The sequence below is a fragment of the Eubalaena glacialis genome, chromosome 6 (genome assembly GCF_028564815.1).
Source record: "Eubalaena glacialis isolate mEubGla1 chromosome 6, mEubGla1.1.hap2.+ XY, whole genome shotgun sequence".
In the NCBI taxonomy this organism is placed as follows: Eukaryota; Metazoa; Chordata; class Mammalia; order Artiodactyla; family Balaenidae; genus Eubalaena; species Eubalaena glacialis.
In genome coordinates, this window is record NC_083721.1 from 83,082,302 (window position 1) to 83,098,429 (window position 16,128).

General features: G+C 39.1%; 1 protein-coding gene across 4 annotated transcripts in view; it reads left to right on the forward strand.

Moving 5' to 3' along the window:
• The first annotated feature begins 201 nt into the window (after positions 1 to 201).
• Positions 202 to 16,128, forward strand: part of LIPH (lipase H) — a 46,166-nt gene continuing 30,239 nt past the window's right edge. For 3 of the 4 annotated variants that reach the window (XM_061193311.1, XM_061193313.1, XM_061193314.1), the window contains exons 1-2: positions 202 to 317; positions 15,201 to 15,568. In XM_061193311.1, coding sequence (XP_061049294.1) covers positions 269 to 317; positions 15,201 to 15,568 — 417 coding nt within the window. In that variant the 5' untranslated portion in view covers positions 202 to 268. Of the gene's footprint in view, positions 318 to 13,680; positions 13,766 to 15,200; positions 15,569 to 16,128 lie in introns of those variants that run through there. The other variant, XM_061193312.1, reaches the window with a different exon arrangement.

Here is a 16,128-nt window from a genome sequence, read left to right on the forward strand (position 1 = left end):
ACTATTTTGAACTCATCATTCTGCACATACATAATATCAAGATATGCATAAAATCGTGTGAGCAGAAATGTACCTGACCTTTTATTGAAAAGGGGAGGAGTCACATAGCCTGAAAGGGTTGGGACCCGCCTGCGGTCTCTTGGGAACTTCCTGTTGTCGCCACACCTTTGGGTTAGTTATTTGAGTTCTCTCTGAGGGGAGAGTCTAAGGCTCTGGGAAGGAAATCATTCTTCTTGTGAATGCGACACACACTGTCTCCAGTTTCCATATGCTGAGATTATACTTCCTCATCAGTTTGATGTGCTTGGTGAGATCAGGTTGGTCATTTATTGAATGGCTTTCTTAATTATTTAAAAAATATTTAGTATAACTGTCATTTTATCATCCCAGTTCCTTCACTGGACTTTTTAAGTTTCACACAGAGATTTTTCAGGAAAGAAGATATGGATTAAATGAAATTTCGAATTCTGAAAAAACTTTATTTTTCCTCAGTAGTAAAAGAAACTATTATTCCTTTGAACTGGCCTGTTCTTCTGATGTACAAAACTTAAATATGCTGAAAAATCTAGTATTTTTTCTTTCATAGTTCATTTTTCTGTGCCTTTCCACTTCTATGAAATAAGATCATTTATTTTCTGAGAATTTTAAATTTTATTTTACTATAATATCTAATACAGAGAGGACAGGTTTTTACAGCTTTAATGCATCGTGTTTATTTAAATTATTTTTATTAAAAAAACCATGATTTTATATGAGTAAACCTCTTGGAATGGTGCCTGGCATATTGATTACTTAAAATTGTTAATCATAATGGAGAAATAAAAATTAAAACAGTAATGTACACAGCAAGGTAATAAAAATAAAGTGAAATGCTTTTTTTTTTTTTAAAGAAAAGCTCAACACTTCTCAGCTTTTTAGGAATCCAGTACTTTTTCACATAGTTTACTGTAATGAAGACTGGTACAATTTTTCTGAAGGGAAGTATGTTATATATTAGGACCCATAAAAATGTTCATGCCCTTTGAAACTAGTAAAACCATTGCTGGGAATTTGTTCTAAAGAAATATCTTGTAAAAGAAAAACAAAGAACCTATATACAAAGAATGATTCTAACTCTGTTATTTATAATAAGTTAAAACTAGATACAGCAGAAATGTTCCTACATACAGGAATGGATAAAGTACAGTGTAACAACTTTTAAAAATATGTAGCCTTTAAAATAATTCTGAAGCTATGCAGAAATGTGCAAACATGTTTATAACATAATGCAAAGTCAAAAAAGCAGAACTCAATTTTGTAGATAAACTAAGATTACAACTATGCAAAAATCATGTGTGTATGCCTGTAAATAAAGTTTAGAAGGGAAATGGAAAATTAATATAGTTGTATTAGGATTTCAGGCTTATAAATAACTTTTTCTTAATTTGTGCTTTTGAAGTTGATTTAATAGTAAGTTAAAATTAAACTAGTGATGATATTTTAAATTGAGAATTCAACGTTTTAAAATTTGTGTGTATTATCACTTAAAAAAAAATTTTTTTTGGTCGTGAGGCATGGGGGATCCCCGGCCCCTGAGGGGACCAGGGATCAAACCCTTGTCCCCTGCAGTGGAAGCACGGAGTCTTAACTACTGGACTGCCAGGGAAGTCCCTAAAATTTTAAAAAATAAAATAAATTTAGAGATAGCTTAAGGGGAGTGGGAACTAACCTTCACACAAAAACCTGATGGTAATTTGTGAGTACTTTCTTCCAGTCTCCCATTATATATCTCAGTTTACAAAGCTGGAACTTAATTTTTTGTGACCCGTCTTTTTAAAAAATGTATTTTTTAATTAATTTTAAAATTTGAAGTAGAGTTGATTTACAATGATTCAGGTGTACAGCAAAGTGATTCAGTTCATATATATATATATTCTTTTTCAGATTCTTTTCCATTGTAGGTTATTACAAGATACTGAATATAGTTCCCTGTGCTATACAATAGGTCCTTGTTTATCTATTTTATATATAGTAGTGTGTATCAGTTAATCTCAAATTCCCAATTTATCCCTCCCCAACCTTTCCCCTGGTAACCATTGACCTGCCTTTTTACTTAATGTTATCTCATCAGTAAAGTCTTGTTTTAAGTCATTCCATAAGACCCACTGCTGCATGATAGAATCTAAGCAGATAGATATACATCACAATAAACTTCCATAGCTAGAAAGAAAAAATATAAAAAACATAATTATAGCTGTAAGCTAAATCCGTACTTCTCAGTATCTGCAAAACCGTGAACTGAGAACTTTCTTGAGGGAGGGTGTTGAATAATATGCAGAAATTATCGATCACAAATACATTGACTTTTTGTTTTTCCCTTCCTTGGCTTGCAGTCCAAAAATTAGGACTTGTAATCCTTGTAATCCCAAGAATACAAGTCACTTACTTTCAGAGATTTTTATTTTGTTGTTCTAACCTTTGTGAAATCATGATAGGAATGTTTGCCGTACTCTTACTAGCGTACAAAGCAATGGCTAGCAAACTCTAGTGTGCACTGGAATCATTTGGGGAATTTGCTAAAAATGCAGAGACTATCTCCAGAGATCCAAACTCTGGGTCTGGGGTGAGGTCCTGGAATCTGCATTTCAAACAAACTCACAAGGTTTTTCAGTTTGTAGGTGGTTCAAGGAACACAGGCTGATAAGTATTCTTCTAAATTAAGGCTGCTTGTCATAAGTATTTTATTTATTTATTTTAAATTTATTTATTTATTTATTTTTGGCTGCATTGGGTCTTCGTTGCTGCCTGCGGGCTTTCTCTAGTTGCAGCAAGCGGGGGCTACTCTTCGTTGCAGTGTGTGGGCTTCTCATTGCGGTGGCTTCCCTTGTTGTGGAGCATGGGCTCTAGGCGCGCGGGCTTCAGTAGTTGTGGCACGCGGGCTCAGTAGCTGTGGCTTGTGGGCTCTAGAGCGCAGGCTCAGTAGTTGTGGTGCAGGGGCTTAGTTGCTCTGCGGCTTGAACCGGTGTCCTCTGCATTGGCAGGCAAATTCTTAACCACTGCGTCACCAGGGTAGTCCCTGTCATAAGTATTTTTAAAAGTTACTCTGCCATTGGTATTTTGTCCTGTGGCAACTTGTGTAAAACTAGGTAGATATTTTCCTAGAGAAAACAGCTTAGTGCCAAAATTAGAGAGAGAATTGTTTCCTCGGATATTGGAAGCTCTCTTCAGATTGATTTATAACTCTCTGTGTGTGTGACTCATCCTTCTCCAACACAGAGGAGACAAAGGTGAGTGAGGGGGTGGAGTGTGAATGTGCATATTTATGCACATGATTAAGAGATGAGAGTGAGGAAATCAGGTATCTCATTTGTTTTCTGGGTTATATCCTAAAGAAATACAAGCTGGTGGTTAAAAGCAAAGATGTCCTTCTAACCAAGAGGGCATTTGGCCCGTACGCTTCTTGCCTGTCTCTGCCTTGGGTAAAAGAGAAACAAAGATATTCCAGCAGTTTTGGCTCTGGCCAACTGTGAACCCGTCACAATCTGGCTCAGGATGGATTTTTAGTGCCAAATTCACTGTGGTTCTCCGCATTAAAAAAAATAAGCTTTTCAGATTAAAAAAAAAAAATCAATAGAATTTCATTGTAGGGACATGTCACCTCCCCCTTCTCCTTCTCTCTTCAAAGTAGGAGTCCAGCTCATTTTCTAATGTCTCCAAGTCAAAGTTTCTGGGCTAAAGAGATGTTTATTTCTGAGACATTTGGAAGTTCCTGCAGAACAGTGTTTTCAGGCAAGCCTAAGAGTGTGCTCAAACGTGGGTTTCTGGAAAGCTCCTAGCTCCATCAGTTAACACGTGGTGAGCTGTGTGTCCTGGTCAATGACTGGCATCCACCACCCGGCAGGCAAAATACTCAACAGTGTATCCCTTAATCTAGGTCTGAATCTCAGTAAATATTTTCAGGCTGCATCGAGTCAATATACCTGTCTGTGGATCTCTGTTCTAAAGAAGTTATTCATACACATTTGCGTCATGTTTGGAGGTGGGGAGAATGAGAGCTTGAGCCCGCCTTGGAGCCCAAAACTTGACATGAAAGAAGTGTGGGTCAGGGCCCTGCCTGTTTTACTTCCTGACTGGATACGAGGCAGCAAGGTGAAATTAGGTGGAATTTCACCGCTCTCACTGGGGGTTGGAGATTAGTAGACTAAACTTCACCAACCATGGGTCTGAGAGAAACTAATACTTCCATTTTTAATAAACTGACTCGGCCATATTGAGAGGTTTTGCTCATTGACTCTTATAGAATCTCAGAACCATCTCTCTTCTCGCCCCACTCACAATTGCTTCGTTGGTGGCTTATTTCTATCTACAATTCCATCTTCTGTCTTCACAGACACCTCTTTGGATATGAATGAGGAGTTTCCTCTTTCTGCAGGAGTTTTCCCCCAATCAGAGTTGTGGGAGCTGAAATCAGTTCCTCCAAAGGCAGGTAGAAGCTAAAAAGCCAGAACTGAGCATGACTCTGAGATAGCATGGGCAGCTTTATTTAGCTGCAGGGCAGTGTGTCTTGTGAATACAGAGCCAAAGGATCCCTTGGAAGTTTCATCAGAAAGGAAGCAAGGTTGTCAGTGATCAGTCTGAGGGAATCACACTTTTCTATCCAACTGGGACTCATATAAAATAAGTCAATCTAGGGAAACAAATGTCTCCCTGTTTTCTTGGTTGTAGCCTAAAGAAACATAGCTGGTGGATAAAAGCTAGGGATAATCTTTCCAACCAAGAGGGCATTTGTCTAACCAACCCAATTTTATGTGGTAAAGGTAAAACAAAATAACAGCTATATTAATCCCTAAGTCTGAAGAATAAGAGTCATTTGTTTTGCACAGGAACAGCTACAATCCCTCCCTCACAGCCAACAGACTGACCAGAGTGGGTGGCGGAGGGGCAGGGGTGCTTTATTTATCCTGCAGTGGTAGAAAATGAAGGTCTATCAACCTCAGTTTCCAAGGGGAAAGAAAACAAATTGGAAAACTGGGAGCCTGATTTGATTGCGACAGAAAAAGGGAAACTTCTGCCCAGTCACCTCCAAAAGACTTTTCGTCTTTTTTTTTTTTTTTCACTCTTTCCATGAAAGGATGAAATTACAGGAGCCATTTTTAAGAAACAGTTTTATTGAGATATAATACACATACCGTACAATTCACCCACTTAAAGTGTTTTTTAATATATTCACAGATATGTGCAACTGTTACCAGTCAATTTTAGAACACTTTCATGACCCCAAAAAGGAATCCAGTACCCTTTCACTATTGCACCCCATCTCTCCATCTCCTCCCATCCTGTAGCCCTAAGCAACCACTAATCTACTTTCTGTCTCTATAGATTTCCCTATTCTGGACATCTCATATGAATAGAGTCATATAATATGTGGTCTTTTGTGACTGGCATCTTTCACTTATCGTATTGTTTTCAAGACTCATCCTTATTGTAGCATGTGGAACCATGTTTGTTAACTAACAGGTATTTAATAGCAAAAAAACCCTGCTTGATATAAAGGTGGGAAAACACCTATCTGACCAATATTCTAATTACAAGAGTAAAGTATGGTTATTTTCAGGTCTTTTAATTAAAATTTAAGAAAAAGGAGATTTCTTGATATATTAATTTTTTTAGATTAGGGTTGTCTTTGGTTCGTAAGAAAGTCCTGGAAATTTGTTTTCTTAAGTAGATGCAAGAGGCATCCTTTCAAATAAGTTAGTTTGCAGATCTTAGAATTTCATTTCTAAAAGGAATGCTAGAGTTAGCTAAATGGCTAAGGAATGAGGAACCAACACCTCATTTTAATATGAGAAAACTTATGACCCAAATAGGTTGTTTGTTTTACCTTGTTAATGACACAGCCAGAAACAAACACAGTTCTTTGGCCAGGGAGAAGCACTGTCACCTGTATACTGGCTAATAAAGCTTCCCTTTTCCAAATTCTTGGTTGGATTAAGGAAACTAAAATGTTGTAAGGGGGACTTCCCTGGTGGCACAGCGGTTAAGAATCCGCCTGCCAATGCAGGGAACATGGGTTCGGGCCCTGGTCCGGGAAGATCCCACATGCCGCAGAGCAGTTAAGCCCGTGTGCCACAACTACTGAGCCTGCGCTCTAGAGCCCACGAGCCACAACTACTGAAGCCCACGCACCTAGAGCCCATGCTCCGCAACAAGAGAAGCCACCGCAATGAGAAGCCCGTGCACCACAGCAAAGAGTAACCCCCTGCTCTCTGCAACTAGAGAAAGCCCGAGTGCAGCAACAAAGACCCAACACAGCCAAAAAAAAAAAAAAAAAAAAATGATGGAAGGAAGGAATTTATTGAGCACTTATTTTATATCAAATCCCACACTGTGATTTACTTATTTTATTTAGTCTTCATAACAACCCTATAAGATCGATACTACTAACCCAACTTATCATCAACATCATCATCAATTACTAGTTTTTTGGCATCTATTATGCATCATGTAATGCTTTAGATACTTCATAGGCATTTTCTCTCATTCTCACATCAGTCCTGACGGCAGGGCTGGGATTACAGTGAGGCAAGTGAGGCACTCACTAGGTGCAAAATTTAAGGGTGGAAGGGACACCAAAATAGTCATCAAGGTCAGTCATATTTATGACATTTTAATGCAATAAAAATATTTTATTTTTGTGATATTTTAATGCAACATTTAAGTGATATTTTAATATATAAATAATATTTTACTATCATTTCATGTTTAATGCAAACAATAATCTGCATATTATTAATAATGTATATTATAATGCATATATGATATTTTAATGCAATAATCTGCATATCATTAATAATGCATATTATAATGCATAGATGATATTTTAATGCAATATTTTTAAAAGATCAAAATCAATGCAAATATATGATGAACCAAATGTCAAAAATTTTAATAAGATATACTACTGATTGTTTTACAAGTCTGTGTTATTGTACAACAGGAAAAATTATCTCCACTTGGCTGGAATTCCTGGGTCCATGACAACTCACTTCGTTGCTAGGCGGTTTATAAGGGTTGACAATGGTGTATGAACAGATTAAATAATGAAGGTCTATTTTTCACTTGTTTTAAAATATGGGAGGATATTTTGATAAATATATATTTATATAAATATGTATATTTATATGGTGTGGTTTTTCTTTTGCCTTGGGCTCAATATGGCTCTGCAAAGCACTGCCTGACAGATTGTCACTATTATGATCATTTTACACATGCAAAACTGAGACCTAGAGAGGTTGGGTAATTAATTACCAGAGGTCACATAGCTAGTAGGCAATGGAATTGAACCACAAACCTAGGTCTGTCTCCAAAACCCAAGCTCTTTCCAAAATTGTGTTGTGTTTTTGTTTAAGACATTAGACCAAGGTTGGCAAACTTCTGCTGTAGAGAGCCGGATAGTAAATATTTTCAGCTTTGTGGACCAGTGGTCACGGTTAAACTACTCATCTTTGCCTTATAGGAGGAAAACAGCTATAGGCGATACACTAATGAGCATGGCTGGATTTGGCCCGTGGGCAGTCATGCATTGGATTATAAGAAAATATCTCAGGCACAAATATGTTATATCTGAAGATGCTATAGCCAGATTTCCCTGACATCCTACTTGAATATGTTTCTTTTAATTTAACAGAGGGAAGACAGTAAATGATAATCAGGCCTGCCCTACATAGGGATCTGAATTCATCACGGGATGGCAGACATCACCCATCCAATTGTAATTTTCCAGTTGTCAACAGGAAACAGCATTTCAGAGGGATTGAATTTCAAAGTAGTCTGAAGAAGAAAGGCAGAGTTTCTCCTGTTTCAAATAAACTCTAGTAGGAGAGGTTAAGGTTTAGAAACCAGTTTAACACGTTCTGTGGTTCTTGATTGGGCTGTTAATAATACTAACTCTAAGCAAACTTGACTTTGTAACAAAACAACAAAATAACCAACAAGAGGTTTGCTTTCTGAAGGCATACATAGTAGTTAATCATTTTAGTAATACCAACATAAAGTAAAATGTAAAGAACTATATTTACGAGGGTGAAGCAATTTAACAAATTTGCTACTCACATATATCTAGTCCTTGCATGTTCTCCAAACTGCCTGAGAATTTCAGGCCCAAAGACAAGACAAGTTCCTGAGCTTGGTGCTGGGGATGCAATACTAGACTAAAAACAATACAGTTCCTGCCCTCAGAGGAGCTTAAACTAACTTGTAACATGGTCCAAAATAAGATAAATGTAATGTTTTCTTTTTAAAATGTTATTAATTCTGAGAGGAAAAGGGTTAATAACCTGAGGCAATTTTAAACAAAGAACATTGGAAGTGGCGTGCATGACCCATTGTTGTTTGCATATGATTTTCCAGGACTTGTCACCTGCAGATATATTTTTACATAGTTTCAGTCATAATGCATGTGCCATTTCATACTTCATTTATTTTATAAACATTACATAATACACTCCTTATAGTATTTATATGGCTCATTCTGAATGGCTGAATAATGCGTTAACAGATTGATATTCATTTATTCAGGAAACATTTATTGACGCCAACTCCGAGCCAGGTCCTGTTCTTGGCACTGGGAACATAAGAATGGATAAACGGACAAACAGATCAGTCATCTTGGAGCTTCTGTGCTAGTGGGGGAAGTTATTTCAGAAAAGGAAAGAATGCTTCAAGTTTGTGGTAGGAAAAAGACAAGTAACATTTAAGGGGAAAAGTTCTCTGGAGTGGAATTCAACACAAGAAGGAAGTAGGAATGCATATTATTTAAAGCCAGGGCATCATTTAGGCCAAGGAATTCATTTACAGATATGAATAAACTTAGGAACTAAATTACCCACTAGCCGCTTTTTTTTTTAATTGAAAAAAAAAGAAAAGAGTCAACTTTAATTATAACTAACCAAACTGCATCCAGGAATGTCTCCAAACAATCGAACAAAAGAAAAACGATAAAATTGTCCTATTGAAGAAACCAAGAGTTTCTACCAGCCCCAGAGCTTCTGAGGGTTAAGCCAAGAGCAGCTCATTCCTGAGGCTGGTTCTGTCCCCCACTCAAGTTTCTCATCCCATGAGCAGAGTTGGGGATGGGTGAAGGACCATCCACTAGCCCGTCTTGAAAAGACAGCAAGAGCCAGTCACCCAGGGGTGAATGGAGAAGGCTAGGAAAAGGACTCACTGTGAGCAATAATCTCGTATATTATAGAACTAAAACTACATAGCCAGGGAAATATGATCCCAGAAGATAATTTTTATATACACTTCATCTTTATTCACAGTAGTTCATGTTCTGTAAAGGCGCTACAAGCACTGAAGTAGCAGTTACTGAACCATTGCTCTTAGAGGGAATATAGGGTTAGGTTCCTGTGAGCCTCTGCTTATGACATTTTAGTTGACCGATCAATACATAATCTTATTTTATGTGTGTTTCTATTTAAAGACACCTTATTTAATATATATTGTTTTTGTTTTGTTTTTTTAATATTTATTTATTCATTTATCTACTTAATTTATTTATTTTGGCTGTTCCAGGTCTTAGTTGCGGCTCACAGGATCTTTGCTGCAGCATGCGGGCCCTTAGTTGTGGCATGCGAACTCTTAGTTGTGGCATGCATGCGGGATCTCGTTCCCTGACCAGGGATCAAACCAGGGCCCCCTGCATTGGGAGTGTGGAGTCCTACTCACTAGACCACCAGGGAAGTCCCAATATATATTGTTGATTTGCTAACATTGAACTCATGGCCAGCACTATAACTCATACCTGAACAAAATTATCTCACACTCACATTTTCTCTGTAAGGTACGTCACAGCCTTCGTGAGTTTAGAAATGCCAGCCAGCACTTGAGGACTATGTCTGGGGGATTTTAAACAGTGAAATCACCAAGAAAAGGCACAAGAAGCAAAAAACATGGCAGTAAGAGGCCAGGTAAAGGACATTTGCTATGAGAGCTGAAACAAGAAGGCAAAGTGTTGCCGTGTTTGACCTCAGCTGAGAGTGATGTGTGGGGCAACTAGATTTTTTGCCACTCAGCACCTAGCTGTGAATAACTGCAAAAGCCCCTCAAGTACTGATTTTGGGGGTTACAAATACATTTGGGTTTTTTTTAGTTCTTAGGTAGAGTGTTTATTGCTGTGCTTTACCACAGATATTCTGCATTCTTCTTTTAATGTATTAAATATTATGTAATTTTTTTATTTATTAAAAATAAGAAAGGTTTGGCCCTCAAGGGCTCCCAGTCTGTTGCTGAAGTCTGAGTGGCAATCACACTCCTCTTCCGTCTGGGTTTCAACCAATTGAGAAATTAACCCAGGGCTAAAAGTATCAGCTTTATTGTTGGCGTAGTTGGATTTGAGAAAAGTGGAGGTCAAATCGTTTTCTCCTCCTAATGCAAACCAGAGGTCCCCTGCTGACCTCTCCCCAAGTGACAGGGTGTACCTGCCACCAGGGAGGAAGAGGAGGGAGAGAAACCACTGAAGGGAAAAGGAGAGAGGGGGCGGCCCTCCTTCCTGGGGAGTGGAGTGGATGTCCCTTGGATGAGGCACACCCAAACTACCGGGATGCCGAGCAGGGGTGACAAATTCTTGCTTTGGGGTGTTACAAATAAATTTTAACGAGTAGGTGAATTCACAAGTATGAAATTCACGAATAAAGAGGATTGACTGTATTTTGACAGTGTTTGTGTGTGTGTGTATGTGTGTGTTCTGAAGAAGAGGTCAAGGAGGATATACAATACAGGAGGCAATACAAGTGCAGTGACTTTCTTATCTTTCTTGGTAGGGAATGAGGAGCTAGAATAGATACAGTAAATAGAATGGAAGCTCTCTGTGATTGATACACTAGGAAATAGAGCCTTAAATTTTATTTTTAAACTAAAAAAGGAATCACCAGATGAACTAAAAGTAATTTTATAACTAATAAAAATCAGGAGGTAGAGGGGAGAAGTATTGAGTGTGCTAAGGCCCTCATCATTTATAACAGAGGGTCATTAGATACTGTCTCGAGTTACTAAAGCAAGGACTGGAGCAGAATAAGGAAAGACAACTGTTCTGACAAAGGTCAGAAGCAGGACACATGGCAGAAGTTAAAAATATGCCCTACAACAGTCTGAAATACAGTTTCCAGGTGCCCAAAACTCCTGGCCAGGAGTTCACGTTGGAGGATAAATAAATCTGAATAAATATTGCTAAGTCTGGAGCAGTTCTGCATGTTGTCTATTTCTGACCTACAGGCTACACATTGACGTCCCATGAAATAGAGATTTAAGTGTTTCATATAAAGTTATAAAGGTCAATGCCAGAAAAAATTAAAGCGGGCTATAAACATCCCAGTATGAGAAAGAAAATATAAACGGAAAAAAACAAAGAAAAGAGAGACAGGGCAATCGACATAGCAAAAGCAATGGCCTTTTCCAGAGCACAATGCTGTTATAAAAATAACTAAGACATTTAAAAATACTTGAAGTCACAGTGGTTCTATCAAATGAAAAATAAAAATCCATTTGTTCTGCCCTTCTTGCCTTTCTGTAACTGTCAATTTTAAGGGCTTCTAGTAAGGACTCAGCAAGCCAAAAAGATTGGTTGAACCATTCCATAGTCATTAAAGTTGGCAGTTTCTGCTGAAAAATAGCTCTGGCCCCAAACTTCAGGATGCATCTCTGAGCCTTCCAAGTACTCAGACACATGGTTTATGACACATTGACATAATATTGCTCAATTGGCTCAAAATGAACAAACCCTAGTAATTAAGCAGTCCCCTTCTTTGGAAAGGGACCTCTATCTTTTCCAGTATGACCTCATTCATAATTAATTTCTGCCACATAAATTCCTTGGGCAGGTGGGTAGCAAGTGAAAGATGACATAATTTCCCCAGGCCACCTGGTGGGTGAGTCAGTCACACAACCAGGAACAAAACCCAGTTTTACTGATGTCTAAGACCCAGAGGCTCAGCCTTACCCTGTGACTCTTCCTGTCCAATAAAATGACTAATTGAACAGTCAATTATTTACTCTGGGACTTGCTCTACAAGCACCAGATAAGTTTCAGTCCGTGTTCACCTGGGGCAAGTGATCTACAGGAAGAGAAAAATGAAAGGGGCCAACAGATGGAGAAAATATTTACATAGCTGAATAAGTCCTGGGCATCTAATGCACAGCATGGTGACTATAGTTAACAATACTGTATTGTATATTTGAAATTTGCTAAGGCAGTAGATCTTAAATGTTCTCCTCTCACACATAGACACACACACACACACACACACACACACAAGTTAACTACATGAAGTGAATGTGTTAACTAACCTTACTGTTGTAATCATTTCTTAATATATATATTAAATCATCACATTGTACATCTTAAACTTACACAATATTATTTGTCAATTATATCTCAATAAAGCTGGGGAAAAAAAGAAAAAAAGACAGTATTTACATTGTGAGCATGCTTTATTGCACAATCTACTGGATAGTACAGAGTAAAAGGAGGAATGTGTGACTTTGGGGCTCAATTTTTAGCCACATCTTTTCTAGGGTGAGGCATTTCAAAGCCCCCTTAATTTCTAACCTTCTATTTGAGCTTCTTTTGCTCATTCTGTTTAGGAAGTTCACTCACTCCTAAGTACCAGAGCCTTTGCAAGAAGTTTCAAGTAAAAGTATCCATGAATGGACCCAGGTTGTGAAGGAAAGGTAGAGCCCCCAGGATGAAGGCCACTCTGAGGCTCAGAATAAGGGAGGAGCAATTCCTGGGTGTGCAAGTGCAGATTCACTGAGAATAGGGGCCCAGGGCAAATGGTTCCTAAATTCTTATTGGAAGAAATCAGAACAGATGTTTCCCAAGGCACTCTTGTCTTTTTTTGGGCCAGTTGCAAGTCAACTGTCTTCCCAGTCTGTTCCCTCTCCTGAAGAATGGTCATGGTTAGGGCCTTGCCCCCTCTCCTGAAAATCCTAAAAGCCCATTTCCAGCTTGGAGCTAGGGATTGTCTGCTGCTCCAGTTCACCTCGTACTTGGCTGTTCTCTCTCAATCAAGCAGGATGCGGGGGGGGGGGTGTGTCACAATAATAGTAATAATAATATATAATAATAATTATTATAATTTAAAAAATAGTCTTCCCAATCATCATATTATTGTGTCTGGATACCAATGTCGATCAGAGGTTTACTTTTTTTTTTTTTTCATTTATTTTTAGCTGCGTTGGGTCTTTGTTGCTGCACGCAGACTGTCTCTAGTTGTGGTGAGCGGAAGCTATTCTTTGTTGCGGTGCGCAGGCTTCTCACTGTGGTGGCTTCTCTTGTTGCGGAGCATGGGCTCTAGGCGTGCGGGCTTCCGTGGTTGCAGCGTGCGGGCTCTAGAGCGCAGGCTCAGTAGTTGTAGCGCACGGGCTTAGTTGCTCCGCGGCATGTGGGACCTTCTTGGACCAGGGCTCGAACCCGTGTCCCTTGCATTGGCAGGCGGATTCTTAACCACTGCACCACCAAGGAAGCCTTAGTCTCCTTTAATGTAGAACATTTCCAATCTTTCTTTGTCATTTATGACATTGACTTTTTTTTTTTTTTTTAAGAATACAGGTTCTTTTTAAAAAAAATAGAATATTCCTCATTTTATGTTTGTCTGATTTTTCCTCATGGTTAGATTCCAGCTATGCATTCCCTACTAGAACACTTCACAGGTGAAGCTGTGTCCTTCCCAGTGCATTACAGCTATAGGCACATGATATCCATCTGCTCCTCATTGGTGATGTCAAGGTATTGTTCACTTTCTCGATCTTACAGTTACTATTTCTTCCCTAATCTCTAATGAGCAATCTGTGGGAGACACTTTATTTTTTTTTTTTAATATTTATTTATTTATTTATTTAGGTCGTGCTGGATCTTAGTTGCAGCATGCGGGATCTTTAGTTGTGGCGTGCGGACTTCTTAGTTGCGGTGTGCGTGTGGGATCTAGTTCCCCGACAAGGGATCGAACCTGGGCCCCCTGCATTGGGAGCACGGAGTCTTACCCACTGGACCACCAGGGAAGTCCCTGTGGGAGACACTTTAAAACCGTACAAATATTATGCTCCTCCTCAAGATCCACATCCCCACCCCAACCTCAGTTTAGCATCCATTGATGATTCTTGCCTAACCAATCTTTGTTATGATGGTTGCAAAATGATGAATTTCAACTCCAGCATGCATTCCACATTTATCAGTTTGCATTCAGCATTATATTGTAAGAGTCCTCCTCTCTTCTCCATTTAGGTATTGTTTCTTTGTTTATTTATGTATTATTTGTTATGGAATTATGGATTCCTGGTTTTCAAAGGCCTATCATTCATTACTCTCCTTAATTATTTTGTCCTCAAGTTATCCCAGATCTGGTCAGCAGAAGCCCCTTTAAGCTGGTTCCTGTGTCCCTATGACATGTTTTTAAACATTCTCTTACTTTTTGCCATAAAACATTCTCTTACTTTCAGCTCATCTTAAGCTGTTCCCATTACATCCCCAGCCTTTCCATTCTTAGAGCCTAGTCAGCAGGACATATGCTTAAAGGTGGTGCTTGAGCAAAGAAGGAGAGAGAGAGCCCAAGAAAGGCCACCATGGTTAACAGTTTCAGATGCTTCTGAAAGGTGCAGGGCAAGGCACATCATGTTCTCTACCACCATCCCAGGTGGGTGCTATACACAAGGAAAGAGATGCTTGGACCCCACAGATTCTGTTATTGAGTCCTCTACCATGTGCTGGGCACTGTGAGGGATACACAAGATTACAAGGCACCATTTCAAGGAGACTGTGGTCTAGTGGGATAGACACATATGTACAGAAATACCCATAATACATCCCTGAAAACGTCTTCATTGTGCTGTCAGTGTGGCACATAGAGGGGTTTGGGGAGTTCTGGGTTGAAGGACAGACAGTAATTATGGCTGGGAGAGTCAGAGAAGGCTTCGTTGAGGTGACTTTTGGGTTAGACGTTGAAAGAGGGTAGGATTTGGAAAAATGGTTTTCTTAGTGAAAAAGGAGTTACTACTTATGAACTCCAAATCAGGTCTGACTTTGCAACTTCATTCAACTAGACCCAGCCTCTTGCTAGGTGCCGTGAGGCACATAGAAAGAACTCCAAAGAGTGTAGGACAGCACTCTTGCTTGATGCCCAACTAAGGAAAGAACTGTCACAATGCCATCTAATTTTTATTTTCAGACACAGATGAAACATGCCCTTCATTTACCAAACTGAGCTTTCACAGTGCAGTGGTTGGAACGGGACTAAATGTGAAGTTGATGCTCTACACAAGGAGAAACCCGACCTGCGCACAGGCCATCAACTCCACAGTTTTGGGGAACTTGAACGTGACCAAGAAAACCATCTTCACTGTCCATGGATTCAGGCCGACAGGCTCTCCTCCAGTTTGGATGGAGGACTTAGTAGAGGGTTTGCTCTCTGTAGATGACATGAACGTGGTTGTTGTTGATTGGAATCAAGGAGCTACAACTATAATATACAACCATGCCTCTACAAAGACCAGAAAAGTAGCAATAGTCTTGAAGGAATTTATCGACCAAATGCTGGTAAGGGAGAATTCTCTTAGATGATTCAGGGCCAAATTGAAACTGGCTCATTATCTGGATATTTAAAGCCAAGAGATAACTACAGTGACCAGAAGGACTATTTTTGCAATGTTTTGCAAATCTGAATAAGCCCCAGGGAAGGTGAAGGGAAGGGCCCGAGGCAAGGCCCATGCATATGGTTGTGCAGGTTGTGCACTGCACAGGGCACCGATCTAGGAGAGCACCATTGTCATTGTAGACATTGTAGATTTATATGTCTATTATGATAATTTTCTAGTGAATGACAGCAAAGGGTCCTGAGGAAGGGGCAGCTTTTTCTAACTCACATAAAGGTGTCTAATGGGTATGAGAGGTTCTGTCTAGGGGTTTCCTGGCTTCAATGCCTAGAGTTTCCTCAACTTCTATAGCTCTTCCTTTTCTTAGAAATGCCAAAAGTTCAGTGACCAGATTATCCAAAACCAAAACGGATACACATGGTCTGATGAACGATTTGTGTGTGAGTATGATTTATGTTTTCAGAAGACTTACAAAGATGAAATAAATCTTAAATTTAATTTAAT